The 23,352-nt window shown below is 51.3% G+C and overlaps 1 protein-coding gene across 1 annotated transcript in view; it reads right to left on the minus strand.

Annotated features, from left to right (window-relative positions):
* Positions 1-9,154: 9,154 nt before the first annotated feature.
* LOC107120545 (hepatocyte nuclear factor 6-like) overlaps positions 9,155-23,352 on the minus strand; it is a 57,308-nt gene continuing 43,110 nt past the window's right edge. The window contains exon 2 of the mRNA XM_015423266.1: positions 9,155-9,462. Within this exon, the coding sequence (XP_015278752.1) occupies positions 9,155-9,462 (308 nt within the window). The remainder of the gene's footprint in view (positions 9,463-23,352) is intronic.

Here is a 23,352-nt window from a genome sequence, read left to right on the forward strand (position 1 = left end):
GCTCACAAGACTCCACAGCTTAGAGGGAGCATTGGCTGCAAGGCTAAGTGTCAGCTGGTGAACCAGATCAAACAAAAGAGTACTACCAAGAAGACCTTTGTATCTAGCAAAGGCAGAAGTTATACCTGAGCCTTCTACGTGGGAAGACCTAGCGAGAAAACCTGCAGAAGAAGCAGAAACATGGAGAAAAGCCACTTCAATTAGAATGCTCTTGAGCATAGCAGCAGCAAAGAAGATACATATGGAGCATCTGGACATAGAGACTGCCTTTCTACATGGAGAAATAAAGGAAGATGTTTACATGGAACAGCCACCAAGATCTGAACAATCTAAAGACAAGCAACTCATGTGTAGACTGCAAAAGAGCATATATGGACTGAAACAGGCTGTGAGGTGTTGGAAGGAGAAACTCCATCAAATGCTAACCAAGGAAGGATTTGAGCAAGGCAAGGTAGAACGATGCCTAGATACAGAGACAACAAATGGACTTGCATTCTGACTTATGTGGACGACCTGATTTTTATGCTATGGAGACAAGGAAAACTGTGATGAAAATAGTTCAACGTCTGAATCGAGAAGAAGAAGAAGGGGCAGAATTAGGAAGCATCAACTACTGTCTTGGAATACAAGTAAAACGAGAAGAAGATGGAAGCTATCTTCTGAACCAGAAGCAGAAAATCCTAGAATTTCTGGGCTACATAAATATGAAAGGAGCTAAGCCAGCAAGCGCTTCCATGGAAACGAACTACCTGGACCAGCAAGGAAATAGTAAACGTCTGCCTGAGAACAATCAGAACAGAGAAGCAATTGGAAGACTGCTGTACATAAGCACGTTGACGTGTCCAGATGAAGAAGAAGACAAAGAGATTGGATTTATACCCCGCCCTTCACTTGGAGTCTCAGAGCGGCTTACAAACTCCTTTCCCTTCCCCTCCCCACAACAGACACCCTGTGAGGTGGGTGGGGCTGAGAGAACTCTGACACAAATGGCTCTTTTTCAAGGACAGCTGTGCCAGAGCTTGTGACTGACCCAAGGTCACATCAGCAGGTGCAAGTGGAGGAGTGGGGGCTCAAACCCGGTTCTCCCAGATTAGAGTCCGCACACTTAACCACTACACCAAACTGGCAGATATCACGGCAGCTGTGGGCATGTTACACAGAAAGACGGAATCGCCAGTCAAAAGGGACTGGAATGCCAGCACGGCACTGCACACCTGAATCTGAAGTTACCAACCAATGACAATTCCCAACTAGTGGGATACATGGATACAGACTGTGCAGGAGATATTATAGACAGAAAGTCAACCAGCGGACATTCATTCTTCTATCGTGGTGGAGTAGTCAGCTGGAGCAGTAGGAAGCAAGAAACCATAGCTGTGTCCTCGACTGAAGCTGAGTATGTGTCGGCAGCGGAAGCATACAGACAACTGAAATGGATCCTGCAGCTAATGCAAGGCTTTGGGACAGAGGAACCCTAAACCAGTCCAATTCTTCGAAGACAACCAAGGGTGCATAAAAGTTGCAGAGAAAATCAACTCAAGAACTGAACACATGAATGTGAAACATCACCTAGTAAGAAAAGCCTGCGCACATCAGGTTGATGGCAGCGCGCTAGCAGACTCACCTCCCGGACCTCCCGGGGGTGAAGCTGCGCTCCAGCCGAAGGAGGGGGTGCGCAGGCTTGTTAACCCCCCCAGGGACCCAGTGAAGGGACCCTGGCCATGGAACTTATAAGAGGTTGCCTCTTCGATGGCGGAATGCCAGAGAATTGAGGCGCCTCTTTGTTCTGATGGTTCTCTGTGCTGAGAGACTGAATGGACTTAAGTGACACCGACCGGGGCAAGCGCAGGAGATCGAGCATCAGAAATGAAGCCGAAAACGAGGTCGGAAGACCAATTATGAACGTGAGTCAGTTTTAAAGCGTTTGCAAAGGGAAAAGATAGCTCCCCACTCCGGGGGCTCCAAAAAAAAAAAAAAGAAAAGAAAAGGAGAGGAAGAGGTGGAGGAGGAAGAAGAGTTGGATTGTTACCCTACTCTTTACTCGGAGTCTCCGAGTGGATTACAATCTCCTTTCCCTTCCCCTCCCCACAACAGACACCCCGTCAGGTAGGCAGAAGGGCTTGTTGAGTTGGAATGCTGTCCTACGGAGAAAACGATTTTCTCGAGAAAAGTTTGAAAGTCTACATAAGAAGATGAATCTTGTGGACTTTGTACACTGGACCTCGAGAAGGGGGAAAGGTAAATGTCCGGGATACAAAGAAGAAGAGGAGGAGACCCTGCAGGGGGCAGCAAGACGACGATTCGATAGGGTAGCGAGGTCATCAGCCCCTTCTCTCCTGTCAATTGTCATTCCTTGTCTGTCTCCAGATTGCTACAGATAATTTCCTCCTCCTTCTCACGGGCCACACTCAGTCTCACCCTCTCTCTCTGCTAGAGAGGTAGTTAGGAACCTATCTCTGTCTCTCCTCTTCCCTATCAAGTACGTTAGTTCCTAAACAAACCTTTATCTATTCTTTAATCAGGTTGTGCACCGTTGCTGGGTTAATTACTCTGGCAGCACTCTTCAGCCGGAGGTGCCTTGCAGCAGGAAAAATGCAGTCCACAGGATCCAGCCCTTAAGGGGGGTATTTTGAGGCACTGTCTCTCACACATAGGACCCATGAAGCTTTCTCATATTGAATCAGACCCTCGGTCCATCGAGGACAGTATTGTCTACTCAGACTGGCAGCGGCTCTCCAGGGTCTCAGGCAGAGGTCTTTCACATTAGCGACTACCTGACCCTTTTTAACGGGAGATGCCGGGGATTGAACCTGGGACCGTCTGCATGCCAAGCAGAGGCTCTGCCAGTGAGCCACAGCCCCTCCGCCACACAATATCCCAGTTCTGGTTGGGCTTCCTTCCACTTTTGCTTGGTCCTGTGATTTCTTCCTATCCCCGTTCAACTGTTCCTGATGCAACAGCCCCAACCTCTTCCCCCCTCTGCCCTTGGAGGCTGGCTGTTGTGTCTCTGCATGTCACCACTCAGGAATTTCCTCCTCGTTAAGGAATTGGGGCTGGAGCAGTAATTTGCACAGAAAAGGGAAGGGGGACGGGGCTTCTCAGAGGTTGGGTCCATTCTACTTTTTAAAGTAAGTTTTCTTTCTGGTAGAACAGAGTTTGAATCCCGTGGCACCTTTAAGACCAACAAAGTTTTATTCAAGGTCTAAGCTTTTGTGTGAATGCACACTTCTTCAGATACCAGAAGATGAGCAGGAGGAGGAGGAGGAGATTGGGTTTATACCCCGCCCTTCACTACCCAAAGGAGTCTCAGAGCGGCTTACAAACTTCTTTCCCTTCCCCTCCCCACAACAGACACCCTGCGAGGTAGGCGGGGCTGAGAGAGCTCTGACAGAAACTGCCCTTTTTCAAGGACAGCTCTTGTCAGAACTACGGCTTGCCCAAGGTCATCCAGCAGGTGCAAGTGGAGGAGTGGGGAACCAAACCCGGTTCTCCCAGATTAGAGTCCGTGCACTTAACCACTACACCAGTCTCCTTACAGTCTCCTTTCCCTTCCCCTCCTCACAACAGACACCCTGTGAGGTTGGTGGGGCTGAGAGAGCTCTGACAGAAACAGCTCTTTTTTTCAAGAACAGCTCTTGTCAGAACTACGGCTTGCCCAAGGTCATCCAGCAGGTGCAAGTGGAGGAGTGGGGAATCAAACCCGGTTCTCCCAGATGAGAGTCCGCGCACTTCACCACGACACCAAGCACAATTCTTCAGATACCACGATATTTCAGATACCAGATTTTTCGTGCACGAACACAAAAGCTTAAAGGTAAAGGTTTCCCCTGCTCGAAAGCCAGGCGAATCCGACTCTAGGGTTGCGGTGCTCATCTCCGTTTCCAAGCCGAAGAGCCAGCGCTGTCCAAAGACGTTTCCGTGGTCACGCGGCCGGCATGACTAGACACCAAGGCGCACGGAATGCTGTTCCCTTCCCACCGAAGTGGTACCTATTGATCTACTTGCAATTTCTTGCTTTCGAACTGCTAGGTTGGCAGGAGCTGGAACTAGAGACGGGAGCTCACTCCGTCATGCGGCGCACTCGGGTCTCGAACTGCCGAACGAACGACCTTCCGCAGCCTGCAGTTCAGCGTCTTAACCACTTGAGCCACCGCAGCTCCTACACAAAAGCTTACATCTTGAATAAAACTCTGTTGGTCTCCAAGGGCTCCAACTTTGTCCTGCTCCTTCCGACCAACACGGCCGCCCACTTGAATCTATCTTTTTTTGTTTTTTTAAATGGTGCCTGCTTCAAACTTGAATTGCCTCTTGGAGGGGGGGGGACTGAGGAGCGTAGACCTCAGTTCTCTGACCTTTCTTGAGAGGCTGGAGACTCTCCTGGCCGAGCGACCGTGGGGCCGCGGCCGTTTGATGATGGTCGGCCCCCCTCGAACCCCTCCCGTTCTCACTTTCATCTCTCCTGCAAAGCCCCCCTCATAAGTCCCTCCTGCCCGCCGTTCCTGCCCTCTGCACGACAACCATCCCGTCCAGTCCCTTTTCAACTGCAAATGTCAAAAGGACCATCAAAGCCCTCCCTATCCTTTTGAGCATCTGGTTGATGCTCCCGAGGGTCCGGAGCGCTTAAAGCACCCACGGAGGGTCTTCGCAAAGGGCAGCGCCTGTGTCCAAAGCCCTTCAGCTGGGAGGCGACCAGGGGCCGGCTGTAAGAAAGGTCAGCCCAGGGCCCACACACCAAGTGTTTCCCAGCTTTGCTTTTCGGGGTGGACTTGGCCACAGCGAGCTGTTTGGGAGCAAGTTTCGAGTTTAGAAGAGCCTTAGAGACTGACACGGTTTTCGAGGCGCGAACGTTCGAGACTCGAAACTCCCTCTGTCAGATACAAGTAGAAACGGAGATCCGTGAGCCCATCTATCGCTGTCAGGAAGGTGGGAGGTTGCGAAAAAGGAAGGATGGAATCAAGCTGATTCACCTGAGCCAGTTTGGTATAGTGGTTAGGAGCGCAGACTCTAATTTGGGAGAACCAGGTTTGATTCCCCACTCCTCCACATGCAGCTGCTGGTGTGACCTTGGGTCAGTCACAAGTTCTCTCAGAGCTGTTCTCTCAGGAGCAGTCCTCGAAAGAGCTCTGTCAGCCCCACCGACCTCACAGGGTGTCTGTTGTGGGGAGCGGAAGGGAAAGGAGCTTGTAAGCTGCTCTGAGGCTCCAAGTCAAGGGCAGGGTATAAATCCAATCTCCTCTTCTTCTTCTGTTTGGTGTAGTGGTTAAGGGCACAGACTCTAATCTGGGAGAACTGGGTTTGACTCCCCACTCTTCCTCCACATGCAACTGCTGGGGTGACTCTGGGTCAGTCACAAGTTCTCTCAGAGCTGTTCTCTCAAGGGCAGTCCTCAAAAGAGCTCTCTCAGCCCCACCGACCTCACAGGGTGTCTGTCGTGCGGAGGGGAAGGGAAAGGAGATTGTCAGCCGCTCTGAGACTCCTTCAGGTAGTGAAGGGCGGGGTATAAATCCAATCTCTTCTTCTTCTGTTTTGCCTTGAAACTTTGCATCCTGGCTCCACTCTCTGCAACCTCCCTCCTTCCAACAAGGATATAAGGGCTCGCGGATCTCCATTCCTACTTTTAGCCATGTTGGTCTGCAGTAGAACACCTAGATTTGAATCCAGTAACATCTCAGAGACCAACAACTTTTTTGGGGGATATAATCTTTTGAGAGACAAAGCTGCCTTCATCAGATATGAGTTGAAATGGAGACTATCAGAAACTTACACCCTGCAAATCTTGGTGGTCTCTGAGGTGTGACTGGGGCTCGAAGCTAGGTCTTCTACCGCAGAACAACATGGCTACCCACTGAAGCTTTGACTGTCGAAAACTTACCCCCTGCAAATCTTGGTGGTCTCTGAGGTGTGACTGGGGCTCGAAGCTAGGTCTTCTACCGCAGAACAACATGGCTACCCACTGAAGCTTTGACTGTCGAAAACTTACCCCCTGCAAATCTTGGTGGTCTCTGAGGTGTGACTGGGGCTCGAAGCTAGGTCTTCTACCGCAGAACAACATGGCTACCCACTGAAGCTTTGACTGTCGAAAACTTACCCCCTGCAAATCTTGGTGGTCTCTGAGGTGTGACTGGGGCTCGAAGCTAGGTCTTCTACCGCAGAACAACATGGCTACCCACTGAAGCTTTGACTGTCGAAAACTTACCCCCTGCAAATCTTGGTGGTCTCTGAGGTGTGACTGGGGCTCGAAGCTAGGTCTTCTACCGCAGAACAACATGGCTACCCACTGAAGCTTTGACTGTCGAAAACTTACCCCCTGCAAATCTTGGTGGTCTCTGAGGTGTGACTGGGGCTCGAAGCTAGGTCTTCTACCGCAGAACAACATGGCTACCCACTGAAGCTTTGACTGTCGAAAACTTACCCCCTGCAAATCTTGGTGGTCTCTGAGGTGTGACTGGGGCTCGAAGCTAGGTCTTCTACCGCAGAACAACATGGCTACCCACTGAAGCTTTGACTGTCGAAAACTTACCCCCTGCAAATCTTGGTGGTCTCTGAGGTGTGACTGGGGCTCGAAGCTAGGTCTTCTACCGCAGAACAACATGGCTACCCACTGAAGCTTTGACTGTCGAAAACTTACCCCCTGCAAATCTTGGTGGTCTCTGAGGTGTGACTGGGGCTCGAAGCTAGGTCTTCTACCGCAGAACAACATGGCTACCCACTGAAGCTTTGACTGTCGAAAACTTACCCCCTGCAAATCTTGGTGGTCTCTGAGGTGTGACTGGGGCTCGAAGCTAGGTCTTCTACCGCAGAACAACATGGCTACCCACTGAAGCTTTGACTGTCGAAAACTTACCCCCTGCAAATCTTGGTGGTCTCTGAGGTGTGACTGGGGCTCGAAGCTAGGTCTTCTACCGCAGAACAACATGGCTACCCACTGAAGCTTTGACTATCGGAAACTTACACCCTGCAAATCTTGTTGGTCTCTAAGGGTGTTACTAGGCCGGAATCTAGTTCTTGTGTCAGAGAACAACACAGCGACCCACTAGGAATTTGATCGAGACACCTGCATAGGGGACTTTAAAAAAATAATAACGGAGCAACAAGATTTGTGGCTGAGAGCCCAGATTCCAACTGGATCGTGGCTTGGGTTGCCCGGCTCCTCTGTGTGTCTGCTAAGAAGTTTCACCTGCTTATTTCTGCCGCTTAAGGTGCTGTTGAGGACACAGGAGCTTCCCGGGCTGGCTTTTTTTCTGGTCATTTGGCAGCCTTCATCTCCAATAGTCTGACTCAGGCAGGGGTACCACTTGATCTTCCAGCACATGGAGAGACCCCAGGAATCAGTGGGCCCTGCTAGGCTATTGGAGAGCGGGAAGGGGCGAGATGAGAACAGGCAAAAAACCCCAGTGCCGCATTTCTTTTGCATTTCTGGGACCCTGCCAGGAAACTCGGTTGCCACTTTCTGCAGGCCGGGCTTTGAGTCGGGGAGGCCGTGCTCCTAACGCAGCCGTTTTCTTCCAGGGAATTAATCTCTGAGGCCTGAAGATCAGTTGTAATTCTGGGAGATCGTCAGAACCCACCTGGAGAGTGATTAAAAGGTGGGATTCGCTGCCAGAGGATGTGGTGGGAATAGGCAGCTCTGAAAGGGGATTAGATAGATTCATGGAGGATGAGTCTATCAATGGCTACCAGCCGTGGAGACTGAGGGGAACCTCCACGTTCAGAAGCACTAAGCCTCTGAATCCCAGAGCTAGGAGGCAACATCAGGGGAAGTCCTCGGCCTCTCTGCCCTGTCGTTGGCCCTCCAGAGGAACTGGTTGTTGGCCACTATGTGAGACGGGATGATGGACTGGATGGACCCTCACTGGTCTGACCCAGCAGGGCTCTTCTGATGTTCTTCTCAGGGGGAGGCCTTGGCCTCTCTGCCCTGTTGTTGGCCCTCCAGAGGAACTGGTTGGCCAGTTTCTGAGATAGGATGCTGGGCTACTAGATGGACCATGGGTCTGATCCAACAGGGCTCTACTTACATTCTCACAAGAGGAAGGCCTCAGCTTCTCTGCCCTATCATTGACCCTCGTTGGCTTTGGTGCAAGTGACGGCAGAGGAGGCGCCAGAGGAGTGGGCCCCCAAGGACGGGGAGCGGCCTTCGGTTGGCCACTGTATGACACAAGATGTTGGACTAGATGGACCCTCCCTGGTCTGATCCAGCAGGGCTCTTCTGACGTTCTCCTCAGGGGAAGGCCTCGGCCTCCCTACCCTGCTGTTGGCCCTCCAGAGGAACTGGTTGGCCCCTGTGTGGGGCAGGAAGCTGGACTAGATGGACCCTCACTGGTCTGACCCAGCAGGGCTCTTCTGGTGTTCTTCTCAGGGGAAGGCCTCGGCCTCCCTGCCCTGCTGTTGGCCCTCCAGAGGAACTGGTTGGCCCCTGTGTGGGGCAGGAAGCTGGACTGGGTGGACCCTCACTGGTCTGAACCTGCCGGGCTGCTCTTCTGTTCTTATGTTAAGCATATCGGAAGCTAGTTGGGACCCGCCCAGAGTTTATCCCGTCAACTGTTACCGGGGAGTGGGGGGAGCGCCATTCTTCTAGTCTCACTCGGCCCGGATTTGGCCTTGGCTTTCAGCTTTGCATTTCTTTTGCACAGACTTTACGACAGTCGGCTGCCCCCTTCCACATTATCTGGGTTCTCTGCAAGCACACCCACCCACACACACACACACACACACACACACACACACACACACACACTATCTCTCTCTCTCGCCATACCAGCCTCTCACCACTAGATGGCACTGCCTCCTCTACAAGAGCCACAAAGACCGAGTTGCACAGGGAAATGTCGTCCAAGCGAAAGTTCGCGAAGGGGCCTTGACCTCCGCATCCTGCGAAGCCTCCCGCAGAGGGGAGATGCTCACATTTCTATTCCTGATGATGATTATTAATTTTGGTGGAACCCTCCTGGGAGTGTCGGTAACGCCGCGGTCACCTCGCCGAGGGGGATTCCGGGTTTTTGGTTTCCGAAGAGGGCTTCGATCCGGAGAGGAGACGAAAGCCGGCCCTTTGGGTGCGAGACGTTGGCCAAGCGCCACCCCGTCCCGCCATCTTTGGTGTGCGCGGAGGGTCGAGGGAAGAAGAGTCAGACTTTGGGGAGGGGGGGGACACAGTCCGTCACGCTTTGGTGCAAGTGACGGCGGAGGAGGCGCCGGAGGAGTGGGCCCCCGAGGGCGGGGAGCGGCCCTCGTCCATCCACTTGTCCAGACTGCGCCGCCGGGCGTTCATGAAGAAGTTGCTGACGGTGGAGAGCTCCAGGCCCAGCTGCTGGGCGATGGTGATCTGGAGGTCTTTGGAAGGGCGTTGGTTCTCGTGGAAGATGGCGTGGAGCGTGCGGCGCTGGATGTCGGTGAAGACCAGCCGGTGGCGCTTAGGGACGTGGTTTCGATCGGCTTTGCTTTGCTCTTGCTCTTTCCTTTTGCAGGCTGGGGGGGGAGGGGGAGAGAGGAGGCGGAGGAAGGAGAGGAAGGAGAGTTGGGGAGGGAAAGCAAGAGCCGGTCAGTCACACGAGACCCAGGATGAAAGCATGAATTTAAAAACAACAAACAACAAGACATCGAAAGAAACGAATTTTCGGTCAGTGTCACCACATGCACAGTAGGGTCGCCGAAAGGCCGGGAGAAAAATATCCTGCCCTGTTATTGGGGGGGGGAGTGGGGGAGCATGAGAGAGGTTTATAAAATTACGCACGGGGTGGAGAGAGCTGACATAGAGAACTTTTCTCCCTCTCCCAAAAGACTAAGGCATCCAATGAAGCTGATGGGCAGTAGGTTCAGGACACACAAGAGGAGGAGGAGGAGGAGACTCGCTTGCTACTACGGTCACCAGCCTCCAGGTGGGGCCAGGCATTGTCCCAGCGTCACAACTGATCCCCAGACTAGAGGGCAGGCTTGCCAGCTCCACGTTGGGAAACTCTTGTAGATCTGGGCCAGGAGTCTGGGGAAGACAGGGTCCTGAAGAGGAGGAGGAGGGTGGATTTATACCCCGCCCTTCGCTACCTGAAGGGAGTCTCAGAGTGCCTGACAATCTCCTTTCCCTTCCCCCTCCCCACAACAGGCACCCTGTGAGGTAGGTGGGGCTGAGAGAGCTCTGACGGAAACTGCTCTTTTTCAAGAACAGCTCTTATCAGAACTACGGCTTGCCCAAGGTCATCCAGTGGGTGCGAGTGGAGGAGTGGGGGAATCAAACCTGGTTCTCCCAGATTAGAGCCCGCGCACTTAACCACTGCACCAAACTGGCTGCCGAAGAAGAGGAAGAAGAGGAAGAGACTGGATTTATTCCCTGCCCTTCACTACCCAAAGGTGTCTCAGAGCGGCTTACAACCTCCTTTCCCTTCCCCTCCCCACAACAGACACCCTGTGAGGTAGGCGGGGCTGAGAGAGCTCTGACAGAAACGGCTTTTTTCAAGAACAGCTCTTATCAGAACTACGGCTTGCCCAAGGTCATCCAGTGGGTGCGAGTGGAGGAGTGGGGGAATCAAACCTGGTTCTCCCAGATTAGGGTCCGCACTCCCAACCACGACACCAAACCAAACGAAAATACTCCTTTATACAGAGTGATGCGAATGTGGCATTCTCTTCCAGAGGATGTAGTGATGGCCACAGGAATAGACAGATTTAAAAGGGGATTAGATAGACTCATGGAGGAGAGGGGTCTATCAGTGGGGTACTAGCCATGACTGAGGGGAACCTCCACAGTGAGTGGAAGTCAGCCTCTGAATCCCAGTGCCAGGAGGCAATATCAGGGGAAGGCCTCGGCCTCTATGCCCTGCTGTTGGCTCTCCAGAGGAACTGTTTGGCCACTGTGTGGGACAGGATGCTGGACTAGATGACCAGCTTGGTGTAGTGGTGAAGTGCGCGGACTCTAATCTGGGAGAACTGGGTTTGATTCCCCACTTCTCCACTTGCAGCTGCTGGATGACCTTGGGCCAGTCACAAGTCCTCTCTGAGCCGTTCTGTCAACGGCAGCTCTCGTAAGAGCTCTCTCAGCCCCACCTACCTCACAGGGTGTCTATTGTGGGAAGGGGAAGGAGTTTGTAAGCCGCTCTGAGACTCCTTTGGGTAGTGAAGGGCAGGGTATAAATCCAATCTCTTCTTCTTCTCCTCCTCCTCCTTCTAGATGGACCCTCCCTGGTCTGATCCAGCAGGGCTCTTTTTATGTTCTTGTTCCATGTGTGCCATTAAGTCGCAAACTGGACGGACTTATGGTGATCCCAGCAAGGGGCTTTCGAGGCGAGGGAGAAGCAGAGGTGGTCGGGGTATAAATCCAATCTCTTCTTCTTCTCCTCCTCCTCCTTCTAGATGGACCCTCCCTGGTCTGATCCAGCAGGGCTCTTTTTATGTTCTTGTTCCATGTGTGCCATTAAGTCGCAAACTGGACGGACTTATGGTGATCCCAGCAAGGGGCTTTCGAGGCGAGGGAGAAGCAGAGGTGGTCGGGGTATAAATCCAATCTCTTCTTCTTCTCCTCCTCCTCCTTCTAGATGGACCCTCCCTGGTCTGATCCAGCAGGGCTCTTTTTATGTTCTTGTTCCATGTGTGCCATTAAGTCGCAAACTGGACGGACTTATGGTGATCCCAGCAAGGGGCTTTCGAGGCGAGGGAGAAGCAGAGGTGGTCGGGGTATAAATCCAATCTCTTCTTCTTCTCCTCCTCCTCCTTCTAGATGGACCCTCCCTGGTCTGATCCAGCAGGGCTCTTTTTATGTTCTTGTTCCATGTGTGCCATTAAGTCGCAAACTGGACGGACTTATGGTGATCCCAGCAAGGGGCTTTCGAGGCGAGGGAGAAGCAGAGGTGGTCGGGGTATAAATCCAATCTCTTCTTCTTCTCCTCCTCCTCCTTCTAGATGGACCCTCCCTGGTCTGATCCAGCAGGGCTCTTTTTATGTTCTTGTTCCATGTGTGCCATTAAGTCGCAAACTGGACGGACTTATGGTGATCCCAGCAAGGGGCTTTCGAGGCGAGGGAGAAGCAGAGGTGGTCGGGGTATAAATCCAATCTCTTCTTCTTCTCCTCCTCCTCCTTCTAGATGGACCCTCCCTGGTCTGATCCAGCAGGGCTCTTTTTATGTTCTTGTTCCATGTGTGCCATTAAGTCGCAAACTGGACGGACTTATGGTGATCCCAGCAAGGGGCTTTCGAGGCGAGGGAGAAGCAGAGGTGGTCGGGGTATAAATCCAATCTCTTCTTCTTCTCCTCCTCCTCCTTCTAGATGGACCCTCCCTGGTCTGATCCAGCAGGGCTCTTTTTATGTTCTTGTTCCATGTGTGCCATTAAGTCGCAAACTGGACGGACTTATGGTGATCCCAGCAAGGGGCTTTCGAGGCGAGGGAGAAGCAGAGGTGGTCGGGGTATAAATCCAATCTCTTCTTCTTCTCCTCCTCCTCCTTCTAGATGGACCCTCCCTGGTCTGATCCAGCAGGGCTCTTTTTATGTTCTTGTTCCATGTGTGCCATTAAGTCGCAAACTGGACGGACTTATGGTGATCCCAGCAAGGGGCTTTCGAGGCGAGGGAGAAGCAGAGGTGGTTGGCCGTTGCCTTCCCCTGCAGAGCCTTCCTTGGTGGTTTCCCATCCGAGCACCAAGTTTAGCTTCTGAGAAGCGACAAGATCAGGCGACACCACGTCACCTTCCCTGCTTCTTGCCCCGTTAATAGAGGCTTAATGGGCAGTCAAAAGTTATCGAGACATGGAGGGAGATTGGATCCCATTGAGCCTCTATAAGTGGAACAACAGGACTTTCCCCCTCCACGTAGCTGGCAACTCGACAGCTTGATGGCATAGAACATTGCCAACTTCTGGATCAGCCCTGTCCCTGTGCCCTTAGCGGTGCCGTCACTGGCAGGTGTGTGATACGGTTGCATCCATGTCACAAAAATGGTCCCCTCTGGTTTTCTCCATCTTAGAAAGGTTTCCCTTGCTCGAAAGCCAGTCGGATCCAACTACAGGGTTGCGGTGCTCATCTCCGTCTCCAAGCCGAAGAGCCAGCGCTGTCCGAAGACGTCTCCGTGGTCATGTGGCCAGCATGACTAAATGCCGAGGTGCACGGAACGCTCTTACCTTCCCACCGAAGCGGTACCTTTTTATCTACTTGCAATTTCTTGCTTTTGAACTGCTAGGCCGGCAGGAGCTGGGGCCAGAGACGGGAGCTCACTCCGTCATGCGGCAACTCTGGTCTCGAACTGCCATGCTACCGACCTTCCGGTCCGCATCTCAGCGTCTTAACCTTTGAGCTACCGCAGCCCCTTTCTCCATCTTGGAGCTCTGTTAAAGCCACAGGAGCAGTCTGGGCTGGGCATTTGCCTTGTCAGCTGGCAAACGCAATACGTCCATCAGTTAAGAACATGAGCTAATGATTTCCGGGTCGAATCTCAGTTCATACCTCTACTGGGCCCTGACCTCTCGAACTGGATTGGCTCCAGTTAGGACTTAGATGGGAGACCTCCAACGAAGTCCAGGGATGCTCTGCAGAGGCAGGCAATGGCAAAACACCTCTGAATGTCTCTAGCTTTGAACTGGTTGGCCCAGGCTAAGAAGAAGAAGAAGAAGAGATTGGATTTATACCCCTCCCTTCACTACATGAAGGAGACTCAGAGGGGCTTCCAATCTCCTCTCCCTTCCCCTCCCCACAACAGATACCCTGTGAGGGAGGTGGGGCTGAGAGAGCTCTTTTGAGGGCTGCCCTTGAGAGAACAGCTCTGAGAAAGCTTGTGACTAACCCAAGGTCACCCCAGCAGCTGCATGGGGAGGAGTGGGGAATCAAACCCGTTTCTCCCAGATTAGAGTCCGCGCAGTTCACCACGACGCCGAAGTGGTCTAGCCTGATCTCACCAGATCTCAGACGCTACGCAGGGTCAGCCCTGGTTAATATTTGGATGGCAAGGCATCAAGGAAGTCCAGGGTCACTCCGCAGAGGCAGGCAATGGCAAACCACCTCTGAATGTCTCTTGCCTTGGAAACCCTATGGCAGTGGTGGCCAGTGTTCCCTCTAAGCTGAGTTAGTGTGAGCCAGCTCACAGTTTTTTAGCCTCCGGCTCACACATTTTTGTCTTAGCTCAGGAAGGATGGGGCTCCAGAGCAAACTGATTTATGCAGCAGCCAAATTGCTCGCTCACAACTTTAATTCCAGTGGCTCACAAAGTAGAATTTTTGCTCACAAGACTCCACAGCGTAGAGGGAACATTGGACTGGTGGCGAACCTATGGCACGGATGCCAGAGGTGGCACTCAGAGCCCTCTCTGTGGGCACGTGTGCCATCGCCCCAGCCAGGCCCAGACCATCATTAAAGTGTCGAATTCTTTGCCAAATAATTTTAAGTCAATGAAAGCATTTGGGCTTGCTTTCCTGACTTTGTTTGGATCATCTTAAGTTAACGTATGAGTTGTTTCTTCTAAACTAAAACCTCAGTATTCAGGTTAAATTGCCGTGTGGGCACTTTGCGATAAATAAGTGGGTTTTGGGTCGCAGTTTGGGCACTCGGTCTCTAAAAGGTTCACCATCACTGCCCTATGGGATTGTCAGCGATGACTAGATGGCATTTTCCAGCAATCCCCCACCGCATGTTTACTTCGGGGTGTGTGTTTCTCTGAACCTCAGTCGTAAACCTTTTCAGGAAGGGCCTCTGAGATGATGCGAGCAAGAAAGTTTGAATCCTTAAAAGCACCAATTAAATATTAAGCGTTTTTATAACTACGTACTGAACACCTGGAGAAGGAAATGGCAACCCACTCCAGTATTTTTGCCAAGAAAACCCCATGGACAGTATCAAAAGGCTAAAAGATATGACGCCGGAAGATGAGCCCCTCAGGTCGGAAGGTGTCCAATATGCTACTGAGGAAGAGCAGAGGACAAGTACAAGTAACCCCAGAAAGAGTGAAGCGGCTGGGCCAAAGCCGAAAGGACCCTCAGTTGTGGATGTGTCTGATGGTGAAAGGAAAGTCCGATGCTGCAAAGAACAATACTACATAGGAACCTGGAATGTAAGATCTATGAATCAAGGTAAGCTTGACGTGGTCAAAAATGAGATGGCAAGACTGAACATCGATAGCCTAGGAATCAGTGAACTAAAGTGGACAGGAATGGGCGAATTTAACTCAGAAGACCATTATATCTACTACTGTGGCCAGGAATCTCGTAGAAAAAATGGTGTGGCCTTTATAGTCAACAAGAGAGTGCAAAAGGCAGTACTGGGATACAATCTCAAAAATGACAGAATGATTTCTGTCCGATTCCAAGGCAAACCATTCAACATCACAGTAATCCAAGTCTATGCCCCAACCACTGATGCAGAAGAGGCTGAAGTGGACCGGTTCTATGAAGACCTACAACACCTCATAGAACTAACACCAAAAAATGATGTCCTCATCATCATAGGGGACTGGAATGCTAAAGTAGGAAGTCAAAAGGTAACTGGAATAACAGACAAGTTTGGCCTTGGAAAGCAAAATGAAGCAGGGCAAAGGTTAACAGAGTTTTGTCAAGAGAACACACTGGTCATAGCGAACACCCTTTTCCAACAACCTAAGAGGCGACTCTACACATGGACATCACCAGATGGGCAACACCGAAATCAGATTGACTATATAATTTGCAGTCAAAGATGGAGAAGCTCTATCCAGTCAGTAAAAACAAGACCTGGAGCTGACTGTGGTTCAGATCATGAGCTACTCATTGCAAAATTCAGACTTAAACTGAAGAAAATTGGGAAAACCACGAGGCCATTCAGGTTTGACCTAGATCGCATCCCTGATGAATATACAGTAGAGGTGAAGAATAGATTCAAGGGTCTGGATTTGATAGATAGAGTGCCTGAAGAACTATGGACAGAGGTTCGTGACATCGTACAGGAGGCAGCAATCACCACCATCCCAAAGAAAAAGAAATGTAAGAAAGCAAAGTGGCTTTCTGATGAGGCTTTACAAATAGCAGAGGAAAGAAGGAAAGCGAAAGGCAAAGGCGAAAAGGAAAGATTTACCCAACTGAACGCAGATTTCCAGAGAACAGCAAGGAGAGATAAGGAGGCCTTCCTGAATGAACAGTGCAAAGTAATAGAAGAAAACAATAGAATGGGAAGGACTAGAGATCTCTTCAAGAAAATTGGAGAAATCAAGGGAGCGTTCCATGCAAAGCTGGCCATGATAAAGGACAAAAACGGTAGGGACCTAACAGAAGCAGAAGAGATTAGGAAAAGATGGCAAGAATACACAGAAGAACTATACAAGAAAGACCTCAATGTCCTTGACAAACACGACGGTATAATCACTGACCTTGAGCCAGACATCCTGGAATGTGAAGTTAAATGGGCCTTAGAAAGCATTGCTAACAACAAAGCTAGTGGAGGTGATGGTATTCCAGCTGAGCTATTCAAAGTCTTAGAAGATGATGCTGTTAAAGTGCTGCACTCCATTTGCCAGCAAATTTGGAAAACGCAACAGTGGCCACAGGATTGGAAAAGATCAGTATACATTCCAATCCCAAAGAAGGGCAATGCCAAGGAATGTTCAAACTATCGCACAATTGCACTCATATCACACGCTAGCAAGGTCATGCTCAAGATCCTACAAGCTAGGCTTCAACAGTACGTGGATAGAGAACTACCAGAAGTACAAGCTGGGTTTCGAAGAGGTAGAGGAACGAGAGATCATATTGCCAACATTCGCTGGATTATGGAGAAAGCAAGAGAGTACCAGAAAAATATCTACTTCTGCTTCATTGACTATGCTAAAGCCTTTGACTGTGTGGATCACAACAAACTATGGCAGGTCCTTAAAGAGATGGGAGTACCAGACCACCTCACATGTCTCTTGAGAAACCTGTATAAGGGCCAAGAAGCGACAGTTAGAACCGGATACGGAACAACTGATTGGTTCAGCATAGGAAAAGGAGTACGACAAGGATGTATACTGTCACCTTGCTTATTTAATATATATGCAGAGTACATCATGCGAAATGCTGGCCTGGATGAATCACAAGCGGGAATTAAGATTGCTGGGGAAAAGATCAACAACCTCAGATATGCAGATGATACCACTCTAATGGCTGAAAGTGAAAAGGATCTAAAGAGCCTCTTGCTCAGAGTAAAAGAGGAGAGCGCAAAAGTGGGCTTGAAGCTCAACATCAAAAAAACTAAGATCATGGCATCCGGCCCCATCACTCCTTGGCAAATAGAAGGGGAAGCCGTGGAAGTAGTGACAGACTTTACGTTCCTGGGATCCCAGATCACCGCAGACTGTGACTGCAGCCATGAAATTAAAAGACGCCTGCTCCTTGGGAGGAAAGCGATGGCGAACCTAAACAGCATGATAAAAAGTAGAGACATCACCCTGCCAACAAAAGTCCGCATGGTCAAAGCAATGGTATTCCCAGTAGTCATGTATGGCTGCGAGAGCTGGACTATAAGGAAGGCCGAGCGCCGAAGAATAGATGCTTTTGAACTATGGTGCTGGAGGAGACTCTTGAGAGTCCCTTGGACTGCAAGAAGAACAAATCAGTCAATCCTCAAAGAAATCAACCCTGACTGTTCCCTGGAAGGCCAGATAATGAAACTGAAGCTCAAATACTTTGGCCACCAAATGAGAAGGGAGCACTCACTGGAGAAGACCCTGATGCTGGGAAAGATTGAAGGTCAAAGAAGACGGGGACGGCAAAGGATGAGATGGTTAGACAGTGTCATCGATGCAACGAACATGAAGTTGAGCCAACTTCAGAGGACGGCGGAAGACCGGAAGGCCTGGCGAGAGTTCGTCCATGGGGTCGCGAAGAGTCGGACTCGACTGTGCGACTGAACAACAACAACTGAACTGGGATGGGACCGGGTTGGCTTTTGTGAGCCGACCAAAGCTAGAAGCAGAGGATCCTGCATTTGCTAATCTTCGCAGTGCAGGCTCCACCAGTTTTAAGCTCTGCTCCCATCTTCCTTTAGAACAGCTGCCCTTGGGCAGAAATTAAGAACATAAAAACGTAAGAGAAGCCAATGTTCGATTAGGCCAATGGCCCCTCCAGTCCAACACTCTGTCACACAGTGGCCAGAAACACCAGGTGCAATCAGGAGGTCCACCAGTGGGGCCAGGAAACTAGAAGCCCTCCCACTGTTGCACCACCACCCCCAGGCACCAAGAATACAGTGCATCACTTGCCCCAGACTGAGAGTTCATAAGAACATAAGAACATAAGAGACGCCAATGTTGGATCAGGCCAAAGGCCCATCCAGTCCAACACTCTGTGTCACACAGTGGCCAGAAATACCAGTGCCATCAGGAGGTCCAGCAGTGGGGCCAGGACATTAGAAGCCCTCCCACTGTTGACCCCCCCCAAGCACCAAGAAGACAGAGCATCACTTGCCCCAGAGCCCCTAGCTATACCTTGTGGCTAATAGCCACTGATGGACCTCTGCTCCATATGCTTATCTAATTCCCTTTTGAAGCCATCCATGCTTGTAGCACCCACCACTTCCTGTGGCAGTGAATTCCAAGTGTTAATCACTCTTTGGGTGAAGAAGGACGTCCTTACCTTGTGGCTATTAGCCACTGATGGACCTCTGCTCCATATGTTTATCCAATTCCCTCTTGAAGCCGTCCCTGCTTGTAGCCGCCACCACCTCCTATGGCAGTGAATTCCATTTGTGAATCACTCTTTGGGTGAAGAAGGACTTCCTTTTATCCATTCTAACCCGACCGCTCAGCAATTTCATGGAGTGCCCACGAGTTCTTGTATTGTGAGAAAGGGAGAGAAGTACCTCTTTCTCTACCTGCTCCAACCCATGCATAATCTTATAAATCTCGATCATGTCACCCCTCAGTCGTCATTTCTCCAAGCTAAAGAGCCCTAAGCGCTTTAACCTTTCCCCATGGGAAAGTGTTCCAATTGCCAATGGGCGGATTACTGCAGCCGGTGCAGTAGGGTCATACGCAGAGCCTTTTGAAGACCAACACTCTGTATCACACAGTGGCCAGAAATACCAGGGGCCATCAGGAGGTCCACCAGTGGGGCCAGGACATTAGAAGCCCTCCCACTGTTGACCCCCCCAAGCACCAAGATGACAAAGCATCACTTGCCCCAGAGCCCCTATCTATACCTTGTGGCTAATAGCCACTGATGGACCTCTGTTCCATATGCCTATCTAATTCCCTTTTGAAGCCGTCCATGCTTGTAGCCGCCGCCACCTCCTGTGGCAGTGAATTCCAAGTGTTGATGACTCTTTGGGTGGAGAAGGACTTCCTTCTATCCGTTCTAAGCCCGACCGCTCAGCAATTTCATGGAGTGCCCACGAGTTCTTGTATTGTGAGAAAGGGAGAAAAGTACCTCTTTCTCTACCTGCTCTATCCCACGCATAATCTTGTAAACCTCACCCCTCAGCCGTCGCTTCTCCAAGCTAAAGAGCTCCAAGCGCTTTAACCTTTCTTCCTAGGGAAAGTGTTCCAACCCTTTTATCATCCTAGTTGCCCTTTTCTGTACTTTTCCCAAAGCTATTACATCTTTTTTGAGATATGGTGACAAGAACTGTACGCAGTACTCCAAATGAGAATACTTTTGCCAGTGCACTGTATTGGGGGGGGGGGCTGTATCAGCTGCAAAAATAGCCGCAAGTGAAGCCCCTCCTCGCCAACCTCTGTTGGGGAGGGGAGGAAAAAACAGGTCGCTTTCTTTGCAGGGTGTCGGCACGTGACCTGTTGAATATCCGCCTGCGGTGGCCCAGGAATTTGTCTGCCCAAGAGATTCCTGTACTTGCAAGATCACACCAGATTTATCTATTTTATTTATGTTATGTTATTTATTTATTTTATGATATTTCTATCCCGCTCTTGCCTCTTCCTGCAAATGGGCTGAGTTATTTATAATCTGCCTTTCTCACTCGGACTCAAGGCAGATTAGAACGCAGCGAGCCCATCCAATCGGCAGGATGAGGCATTCAATGAATGACGCAAGAGGAATTCAGGTTGCAGAACCAACCAGAAGTCTAGAAACAGAACTGGAGCAAAGCAGAACCGACATGACATGTCAGACGATGTAAAAACTACACAGGCGGATCCTCGTTTCAGCAGGCCATACAAAGTAGGATAGACGCCAGTCCCTGATAAATTATCCGAGTAACTTTGTGAAAAGTTTTAGCGCAGTGCGAGTCAATTATCCGAGTAGAAAAGCCCCCTCGAATAATTCAGTTTTGCACTTTTGAGGAAGCGTGCGTGCACGCGGAAGTTCATACCTCGAATAAAACTCTGTTGGTCGTAAAGGTGCCACTCGGTTCAAAACTTTATTCTTCGGTTTTGCACCATTTGTGGAAAGCCAGGAGAATGGGAGCCTTCCTGACCTCCTCGGGCTGGTCGCTCCATAACACGGGGGCCACCACAGAGAAGGCCCATGTATGGGCAGGTGTTGATTTTGCCCATTGACAGGTTGGCACCTGCAGAAAAGCCCTGCTCCGATGAGCAAAGCTGTCACGGTGGAGGTTAGGGGGAAAGGCGGTCTCGCAGATGTGAGGATCCAAAGCCATGAAGGGCATGCACAGGTGGGACCTGGGGATCCCCCAGAATTCCAGTTCAGTTCCGCTGGAGAAAATGGATGCTTTGGAGGGTGGACTCCGTGGCATTGTGCCCCACTGAGGTTCCTGTTTTCCCCAGGTTCTGCCCCCAAGTCTCCAGGAGTTTCCCAACCTGGATCTGGCAAACCCCAGGACTTTTTTGGGGGGGAGGGAGGGAAGGGGTTGCCAGAACTCTCAAGAGGGAAATTAAGTTTCCAATCTGTATACTGAAAACTGGCTAACTTTTAAACATTTTTCAAAGAATTTTGTCGAAGAGGTTCCAGAACTCCGATCCGGCGTATTCCCCCAGGAAAAAAAAGCAATGGCCTACCCCCCCATCCCCTGCTGGTGGCCGGGGGAACCTAGCAACCCAAAGGGCTTTGTGTGGATCTTTGATGGGTTCGTTCTCGATACCAACCCTTTTGACGGCATCTGCGCAAATTTCGCTACGAGCCGTGGATGCCGAACGCCACCGATTCCTCGTGTTCACGAGAGAAAGGGGAACGCCTCTCCGTGGGCCACGGCCACTGCTACGTGCGCGGGTCTGCTTTTGCCTCTCGGACTGGCTGGAACCGAAAAGAACGAACCTTTCCAAAGTTGCTGTCCTAGCCCGGGGACGACCTTGCTGAATCCTGTTTTTATGGCTGCACTTAACTGTGTGGAGGAGGAGCGTGGAAATTTAATGCCGAATCAATAGCTCTGGTGACTGAAATCTTCTGTCTCCTCCTTGGTCTACTGGGCCCTCCTTGGAGAGAAGAGGAGAGGAAAGACTCCCTGCCCAGGAGAAAGTCATGTTGCCAACTGCAGCCTGAGAAATTCCTGGAGGTTTCGGGGGGTGGCGACCGTGGAGGGGGGAATTTGGGGAGGGATTTCACTTAGACTCTTCGGTATACCATGGAGTCTGCCCTCTAGAGGTGCCATTTTCTCCAGGGGAACTGATGCAGGGATGCCGGCCTCCAGGTCGGTCTTTGGTTCCCCCAGAATTACAGCTTGTCTCCAGACTACGGAGACCAGTTCCCTTGGAGGAAATGGGTGCTTTGGAGGGTGGCCTCTGTGGCATTGGAGGGTACGATCGATGAAAGAGACCCAGTTGGGTGTAGCGGTTAGGAGCGCGGACTCTAATCTGGGAGAACCGGGTCTGATTCCCCACGCCTCCACATGCGGCTGCTGGCGTGACCTTGGGTCAATCCCAAGTTCTCTTGGAGCTGTTCTCTCAAGAGCAGTCCTCGGGAGAGCTCTCTCAGCCCCACCGACCTCCCAGGGTGTCTGTTGTGGGGAGGGAAAGGGGAAGGAGTTTGTAAGCCGCTCTGAGACATCTTCGGGTAGCGAAGGGCGGGGTATAAATCCAATCTCCTCCTCCTCCTCGAGAGCCAGTTTTATGTAGTGGTTAAGTGTGCAGACTCTAATCTGGGAGACCCGGGTTTGATTCCCCACTCCTCCACATGTGGCCGCTGGTGTGATCGTGGGACAGTCACAAGTTCTCTCAGAGCTGTTCTCTCAAGGGCAGTCCTCGGGAGAGCTCTCTCAGCCCCACTGCCACTTGCAGGGTGGCTGTTGTGGGGAGGGGAAGGGAAAGGAGATTGTAAGCCGCTCTGAGCCTCCTTCGGGTAGTGAAGAGCGGGGTATAAATCCAATCTCCTCCTCCTCCTCCTCCTCCTCCTCTTCTTTTTCTAGCACAAGAGCAAACTCGGCTTTGTTGTCTGGTCAGTTGGCCCCTGGTTTTGTTCTTGATGGCCAATGAGGTTGTAATGGGGGGGGGGGGGAACCTGGGATTCTCCTCGAATTATCACTGAGCTCCAGACTATGGATACTTCACCCTCCGAGTGGTGTCTTGAAACACACCAGGCCTCAAGGGGGCAACTTACATCAGAGGGGGATGCGGGCTCCTGATGCCCCCTGCTCCCTGTAGGTCAGCCCCCTCCATCTGCCCAGCTCTGCATGGTTTGCCGTGACCAGCAGCGGCTCACCAGAGTCTCCGGCAGGAGAAGGAGAAGAAAAAGAAGAAGATGACGGAGGAGGAGATTGGATTTATCCCCCGCCCTTCACTACCCAAAGGTGTCTCAGAGCAGCTTACAAACTCCCTTCCCTTCCCCTCCCCACAACAGACACCCTGCGAGGTAGGTGGGGCTGAGAGAGCTCTAACAGAAACGGCTCTTTTTCAAGGACAGCTCTTATCAGAACTATGGCTTGCCCAAGGTCACCCAGCTGGCTACATGTGGAGGAGGAGCGGGGAATCAAACCCGGTTCTCCCAGCTTAGAGTCCACTGCTCTTAGTAGAATGGAGGAAGAAGACGCCAAAAAGGAGGAGGAGGAGATTGGATTTATACCCCGCCCTTCACTACCCAAAGGTGTCTCAGAGCAGCTTACAAACTCCCTTCCCTTCCCCTCCCCACAACAGACACCCTGCGAGGTAGGTGGGGCTGAGAGAGCTCTTGACAGAAACTGCCCGTTTTCAAGGACAGCTCTTCTCAGAACTACGGCTTGACCAAGGACATCCAGCAGCTGCATGTGGAGGAGTCCACACACTTAACCACTACATCAAACTGGACAGGTAGGGTTGCCAGCCCAGGGTTGGGGAATTCTGGGAGATGTGGGGGTGGAGCATGAGGTGGGCGGGGTTTGGGGAGGGGAGAGACTTCACTCGGAGTCTCCGAGCAGCTTACAATCTCCTTCCATTCCCCTCCCCACAACAGACACCCTGTGAGGCTGAGGGAGCTCTGAGAGAACTGCTCTTAAGCGAATAGCTCTGAGAGAACTTGTGACTGACCCAAGGTCACCCAGCTGGCTGCTTGTGGAGGAGGA

Source organism: Gekko japonicus, unplaced genomic scaffold (assembly GCF_001447785.1).
Source record: "Gekko japonicus isolate JY-2015 unplaced genomic scaffold, Gekko_japonicus_V1.1 scaffold992, whole genome shotgun sequence".
NCBI lineage: Eukaryota > Metazoa > Chordata > Lepidosauria > Squamata > Gekkonidae > Gekko > Gekko japonicus.